We start from the raw sequence: 7,848 nt of genomic DNA, 5'->3' as shown, positions 1-7,848 counted from the left end.
CAGTCTGCGAGTAACGGAATCCTGACGCTGTTACTTGCAAGTTGTCATAAAAACATTTTTGGTCGAAAAAGTCATAGTTTTTGACGGAACACCGTCACCATCATCAACCAACCATCACCACTTGAGCACTAACAACAAATTCCGACGATGGTTCTAACGTTCTTGCAACCTTATTAATTGTAAATGAAAATTTTGGACATAGTATTAGTTTTGATTTTTTGTTTGTTGGCAATTGAAAACCATACCTCACCTCACATAATCTGAAATCATTTTGTGTGGCAGAAAAACAAGATAAGCAATCCCACATTCATTCCTTTCATCTTCTTCCAATCTCACACTCCCACCACTACACAGACTCCAACCATTCATTCTCACCCTCCATTGCCACCATCCTCCATGGCCAACATGATCATGGCTTCCTCCAAAACCCTAATCACAACTCCACCCACACCCAAATCAACCACCACCACCACCACCACCACCAAACCCAGATTTTCATTCTCCATCACTCCCAAAACACTAACACTTGCCACCACCGCACTTGCCGCCACACCACTACCTTCACTCGCTGAAGAGTTCGAAAAGGCTCAGCTCTTTGACTTTGACCTCACTCTCCCAATCATCGCAGCTGAGTTCTTGTTCCTCATGTTCACTCTCGACAAGTTATATTACTCTCCCTTAGGTACACTTAATTTAATTTAATTCAACTTTAGGGGTGGCTCAATGACCACCCTTCACCTAGGTTATTGTAAAAATCGCTAGACAGACCCGGGGTAGATTCGGAGGGGTTAATTGGAATTTAAGGGATTTAAATTTTAAATGTAAAACTTTTAGTCTTGACCCATTTTGACCAAATAAAGATTAATCGGCGTCTGGTCAGAATTTTTACAACCATGTCATGAGCTTTCCCCGCATGGATATTAATTAATAGGGGTTAATTGGATATGTAATTTTTCAAATATCTACCAAATTTTAAATGTAAAATTTTCAGTTTTGACAGATTTTGGGATTAATCGGTGCCTGGTTGGGATTTTTACTACCATGTTATGGGCTTTTGCCGCAACCGGAAACCGGACATGTTTGGTTATGGGGGGGTTTGGTTAACCGTCGGTTATAGATTAATTTGGTTAATTTTATTTTTTTTTTTGAAATGCAAATTTCTTGTATTTTCGAGACTCGAACTCAGGATCTTTGGGTGTCTAAGACTTTGTCTTTGCCACTGGTTACTGACCCAAAGATTAGTTCGGTTAATTAACCAATGTATTTTGCTTGGAATTTTAAAATGAAATTTATAAATTTACAAATTTTGGTGGGCTAGGTTTGATCTTTAGTAATGAATATTGAGCCAGTTGTTTATATGAAAATATGAATGGTTAAATCGGTCTATAAAAAAATCATAACCTAAATCGAAAATTCGGTTTCCCAAAAAATATAAAATGTTTGGTTTTTCGGTTACAGTTTGGTTAATTCGGTTCTTTTCTCATCTTAGGTAACTTTATGGACAAGCGAGACGCGGAAATCAAGGAGAAGTTAAGCAGCGTGAAGGACACGTCAACGGAGGTGAAGGCGTTGGAGGAGCAGGCAGCGGCGGTGATGAGGGCTGCTCGGGCGGAGATATCGGCGGCGTTGAATAAGATGAAGAAGGAGACGGCGGCAGAGGTGGATGCGAAGTTGGCGGAGGGACGAAAGAAGGTGGAGGCGGAGTTGGCAGAGGCGTTGGCGAGTTTGGAGAAGCAGAAGGAGGATACGATCAAATCGCTTGATTCACAGATTGCGGCTCTTAGTCAGGAGATTGTCAACAAGGTCCTTCCGGTGAAGTGATTTAAGTAATTAGCCAAATACTTGTTTATAAGGTTCGGGTTCGGATTTGGATTCGGATTATATTTGTAATGAAGTTGTTAATTGTTAAATAATATTTTTGTTTTGGCTGATATCTTTTCATAATTAGATATAGAATGCCTAATAATGGTTTCGGTTTAAGTTGTATTATTGTACAGATTAGTAAACTCAAACATGCGCATTTTGTCGTAAGTATGGCTATAAGCTAGTCGAGTTGGGGCTCTGGCTTTGCTACTTTATCTTCACGAGCTAAACTGTTAAGCTCAAACTCGGCTCGTCAAAAGCTAGAGCCAGCTCGTGACTTGTGGAGCAGGCTTAATGTTTTATTTTGTATTATCTTCACATATTGATATGCAGAGATAATATTATTGTATTTTTTTTACATATTGATATGTAAAAGAAAATGTTCTTTAAATAATATATTTTTTTTTTCGTACATAAAGTGACAAAACGCAAAAATTGTCAACTAGAGGGAGGTTAAAATTACTGTTAGTGTTACTAATATATATAAAAGAGAACTTTGGTGTTGCAAGTGCCTGATTGGGCCATTTGACGGCACCTCAGCGGTCACTTTAGTTTTTTTGTTTTTCTATTGTTTATGTTTTTGTTTTTTAGTTCCGGTAATATAACGAAAATCACGTAAATCGATCGAATGTCAATTTAGTTTGTTCTTTTTTTTTTGTTTTAGTTCCAGTATCGTATCAAACGTGACAGTTGTCGACCGAATTCACATAGACTCACCGAATTTTGTTTTAGTCATGGCTGTAACCCGTAACAAACACGACCAAATGCCAATTTTTTTTATTTAGTTCTAATTACCGTAACAAGCGCGACGGAACCGAATTTGCATAGACTCGTCATCTCAACACCCGAGATTGACAAAGCTCAGGTTTTACCAATGCCCGAGTTTTACCAGCTATCATCACCCCATTGGTCAACCTCAATTTTTTATACTTTTTTTTTGTTTTAGTTCCGATACATAAAACACGTAACCGAAACCAAAGGAATTCGCGTCGACTTACCGTCTCAATTGGTCACTTTTTTTGGTACCGACAACGCTTGGGCTTTGATAACCCCGGATTATACCGATGTGCCTTGGCGCAACGCGTCGGGTGACACACTAGTTTTTTATATATTTTAAAAAATGAGACAACTAACAAGTGAGGCTACCTACCTTGGCTCGAACTTGGCTCATATATAATTGAGACAACTTTGAACGAGCTATTTTTGCCAGCGAGCTTACCTTGGCTCGGGCTTTGTTCGTTTACAATTGAGATGAATTTTGCACGAGCCCGTTTTCAAGTAGGGTTACCTTGGCTCAGGCTCGACTAATTTACAATCAAGATAAATTTGAACAATTTTTTTAGTGTGGTTACCTTGGCTCGGGTTCAGTTCAATTTCAATCAAGACGATTCTGAAAAAGCCATTTTTCGAGTGACATCGATTTGGGAGGCTTTTCAAGGGCCCGTCACCCGAGTGTTAAGTCACCATCCAACTATTAGATTTAAGTATCCAATGAGAGTTTTTAATGACTTTTGAACACAAATCATTCAGCATAATGCAAACAATCCGGTTTACTGTCGTCAAGTTCTAATAAACTTATAGAAAGATGTTATAAAAACAACACTTGTTGTATAATATCTGATCTTTAATTCTAATAGAAACAACCATGACTATGACCTCTATATAAACTAATCTTGTATTCTAGTCTATTCGCAGGCCGGCAATACCTATGTTTTGTCAAATTTGTCTTCTGTGTACAAAACTTGACCACAAAAAGCAAAAATAAATTCTTTAAGGGCTGAACCTGCACATTTAATTTTAAGAACTGAAGAGGTAGGTCCCAGCAGAGACCAGTTGGTCCCGCAAGACTCACCTTGAACAGGGACGTCTGCGCAAAGGCCATCTGCTCCCGCAGGACCCACCATGCTCATAGAATCTTACGCGCAGTACGCAAGCTGTACACGCAGGGAAAGCCTCCCAATGGTGAAGTACCCCGCCTGTTCCCGCAGTTGCGGATACAAGCCATCAGGGAAGGCTACCCGCAGACAGCAGGGCTACACGCACAAGACACTAGATACTTCAGTAGTCACATGAAGGAATGAGCAAGGCGGGAACAATCCCGCCTAAATGAGCCAGTCTATGATTCTGAAAGATCTTTTGTACTATACCTACCAAGGTATGGATAGGACAGACGATCTGACCAGAACAGCCCATGAGCCAATCACAGGGTGACAGCTCACCGACAACAGTGCGAGGAGGAGCACCCTCTAGTACTGTTTGTCACTATTAGCCGCTGCCTACTCACCAACCCTTACTGTGGGGCATGCGCAGCCTACAGTTGGTGGAATAGTGTTACTGTTGGCCGTAACCTATTCACCAACCAGCATGGCCTGCGTACAATCCACAGTAGGTGGGACGTGCATAATCTGCAGTTGGTGGAATAGTGCAGCCGACTTTGTTACTGTTGGCCGTAACCTACCCACCAACCAGTATGGCCTGTGCATAGTCCACTGTTGGTAGAACAGGAATACTATTCAGCCGGCTGTACCTTCTAGGAAACCTACCTTCGGCTATAAATACTCCAACATCTTGGAATGGTAAGATCATCTGCTATCCAGTTATCTAGCAATCTCTTAATATACACTTATATTCAGAGCAATCTAGTCTGATTCTCACGCCGGAGGGTGGTCACAAGGAGGAACCCCCCCCCCCTTCTCAGTGACGAGCTTACGGTGTTTGTTTTGCAGGTCCCCTGAAGAACAACCGTCTCTGTTGGACCTCATTCTCGTGGGAAACATTACTTAACCCCCAGATTATCTATAATCTGTACCGGGTCACTTAGTGTTTCTTCATTGGCGCCATCCGTGCATAAAAGCTAGAACTATTTTAGTTTTTTCACAATTTCTGAAGAAATGGTTAACGTTACTCCGGTCCAAAGGCCTGTAACCGACCAAGATACCCCGGTAACAACCCCAGCAACTGGGGGGAACACCGGCGGTTATACAATCCTTACGAACACTACCCCGACTACCCAAGCCGGGGCAAGTGCAGTAAATATTCCACTGGGGTTCACCGATACCCAGCTGGAAAAACGAACGAGGGTCCCTCGCCAAACACTAGATCAAGTGAAGGCGTGGGCCGAAGCACGACAAAGAGAATTCCAAGCCGAATTGGATGAACGCTTGCGTTCAGCTCAACAGGCTGACGAATTCGGCAGTACTCGCCAACACCTCAATATGGGCAGTGACTGCGAGTACTCAGACGAGGAGTTGGAGTCCGATACCGACGCAAACCCTCGCCATAAGGCGAAAGGGAAGCGTAAGGAAACGGACGTCCAACCAAAAAGGAATTTTGGGGAAGCTTTTAAACCAATCGCGGAGAGAAACCCGCGTGACTTCTCCAAAACCTTTAGACCAACTGCTACAAATGCAGGAAAGTCAAAATTCGCAAGGGACATTGCGGAAGCAATCGCCCCGAGAAGTGCCAAACAAATGTCCAACATTGGCACTTATGATGGTCTATCCGACCCAGACGACCATTTGAACAGGTTCATTGCGGGGGCTACCGTCAGCAACTGGACAGAACCCACGTGGTGCTACATGTTCCAGATGACTCTGGTCGGAGCGGCCAGGGCATGGTTCGATCGTTTACCGATCCACCACATATAGGACTGGGCGGACTTTCAGAACAAGTTCAGCCAACACTTCAGCCAACAGAGGAAGTACACTGAAGAGCAGTGGACGATCCTCAACTGCGTGAGAGAGGAGGATGAATCTTTACTAGACTTCATCACTCGTTTCAACTCCAAAAAGCTAAGTCTCGGCAACATAAGTGAGGATCTGGTTCGCGCCGCCTTCATCCAAGGCGCCGAATACCCAGAACTTATCCGCACATTGACGGGTAAGGATGGCATGCCATCAACATGGGATGCCATCATGACGGCGGCAAAGCGCTTTGCCGAGACAGAAAAGCAACTGGGAAGGGATCTTCCCCAGAGTACACACCTCTACACGCAGAGGACAAGAGAAAACAATGTCCGGATCGCCCGGCAGAACAAAAAGAGGAGGCTAGGTATTTGGCAGTCAAGGGTAAACTTTGACACCTCATCCAGCTCTCGCCCTCTTGTTGGCGGAAGGGACAACACACACCCTTCAAAACCGAAAACACCGGTGGACGCCACTCACGAAGAGCGTCACGGAGATATTTGCCACGGAAAAATTGCCATGGCCAAAAGCCCCATTGATCCGGCAGAAACCTAATGCGGATCAAAGCAAATCCTGTGATTTCCACGGGACAAAGGGTCATGGTACTGAAGAGTGCACATCCTTGAAGGATATTATTGAGACATTTGTCAAGGATGGAAGACTTGCACATCTCGTGGCACTCAATCAGGAAGGGAGGAAGGAATGACAACCGGTACAGAGGTAACGGACGAAAGCCGTCGACATCAGCATCAACATGGTTCATGGCAAGGTCAGAGGAAGAAAAGACGAGTGACAGAACCATGCGCGTGGAAGGAAGCTGAGGTGCGCTTCCCGCGAGTGCCAGGAGGCCCCAGCAAAGAAGGGCCCCATCGTCATCAGAAGCCAGCTGGGGCATTACATCACTTCCCGCACTCTTGCTGACTACGGCGCTTCGTCGACAGTGATGTACAGGCAGTTCTTTGATAAGCTGGATGATGAGGACAAAGAACGCTTGGAAAACGGTCTACGCTTCAATAGAAGGGTTTGACGGCAGTACAGAAACCCCCCTGGGTATCCTATCTTTCCCCGTTACTCTTACTGATGGGAATCATTCACGCACAGAAGACGTGGATTTTGTCGTGATGAAAAAGCACACACACACGTACGACATCCTATTCGGAAGAGACGGGATGGCAAGATTCAACGCCGTGGTATCTTCAGTCCACGGCATGATGGGATGGCCAACAGCTGAGGGTGTAGCGATGATCACTGCATTCCCCAGGTATGCATCGCATCTGTCTCATCTAAACCCAAACCGAAAAAGGCTAAACCAACCATCACCGAACCGGAAAAATGGGCCTTCAATGGCAAATACCCCCGACCAGGCCGTTACCATTGGACCAACAATCGTTGATCCCACCCGCACCCTACTCAAACGCTTACTGCAGAAAAACGCTGACATCTTGCGTGCGCACCAGCTGACATGACTGGGGTACCCCGAAGTAAGGCGGAGCATAAGCTCAAGTGCGATCCGGCTGTTACGCCAGTCGTACAAAAGCGCAGAGTAATGGGGCCTGAACAAACTAACGCGTGTAGAACCCAAGTCAAGGAACTCCTTGACGCAGGCATCGTACGCGTTAGCAGATATCAAACATGGGTTGCAAATCCGTAATGGTACCGAAGAATGACAAACAATGGCGCATGTGCATAGATTTCAAAGATTTGAACAAAGCATGCCCCAAAGATTGTTATCCGTTACCAGAAATTGATCTTAAGGTGGATTCGTTGGTACCATTTCGCCTTAAATGCTTCTTGGATGCGTATAAGGGGTACCATCAAATCCACATGGTCGTAGATGACCAGGACAAAACCGCATTTCGGACGCCCGATGGTACATTTTGTTATAAAATGATGCCATTCGGACTTAAGAATGCAGGGTCCACGTACCAACGACTGATGGACAAAGAGTTTCATGCCCAAATCGGGAGAAACTTGGAAGTCTATATGGATGATTTGGTCATCAAAAGCCCCGAGCCAGAAGCGATGTTGAAAGACATCGAAGAAACTTTCAACACGCTCAGAAAGATAAACATGAGCTCAACCCGAGCAAGTGTTCATTTGGGATGGAAGAAGGGAAGTTCTTGGGAGTCATTGTTACTAAAGATGGCTTCAGAGCGAACCCTGAAAAGGTCGAAGCCATTATTAAAATGGAATCACCTACCACCATCAAAACAGGCTCAGACACTGAATGGACGACTAGTCGCACTTAATCGCTTTTTGGCAAACCATGCGGATAAGTCGTTTCCTTTCGTGTCAACATTGA

At 44.4% G+C, this 7,848-nt stretch overlaps 1 protein-coding gene across 1 annotated transcript; it reads left to right on the top strand.

Annotated features, from left to right (window-relative positions):
- Window positions 1–357: 357 nt before the first annotated feature.
- On the top strand, window positions 358–1,931 carry LOC143572393 (ATP synthase subunit b', chloroplastic-like). The gene is made up of 2 exons (XM_077057568.1): window positions 358–682; window positions 1,490–1,931. The coding sequence occupies exons 1-2, from the start codon at window positions 397–399 to the stop codon at window positions 1,819–1,821; spliced, it is 618 nt and encodes a 205-aa protein (XP_076913683.1). The 5' UTR covers window positions 358–396; the 3' UTR covers window positions 1,822–1,931.
- Window positions 1,932–7,848: the final 5,917 nt, after the last annotated feature.

The sequence above is a fragment of the Bidens hawaiensis genome, unplaced genomic scaffold (genome assembly GCF_021521415.1).
Source record: "Bidens hawaiensis isolate Kalapana, Puna unplaced genomic scaffold, B.hawaiensis_p1.1 tig00025838_1, whole genome shotgun sequence".
Classification (NCBI taxonomy): Eukaryota; Viridiplantae; Streptophyta; class Magnoliopsida; order Asterales; family Asteraceae; genus Bidens; species Bidens hawaiensis.
This window is presented reverse-complemented; position numbering and strand designations above follow the sequence as displayed.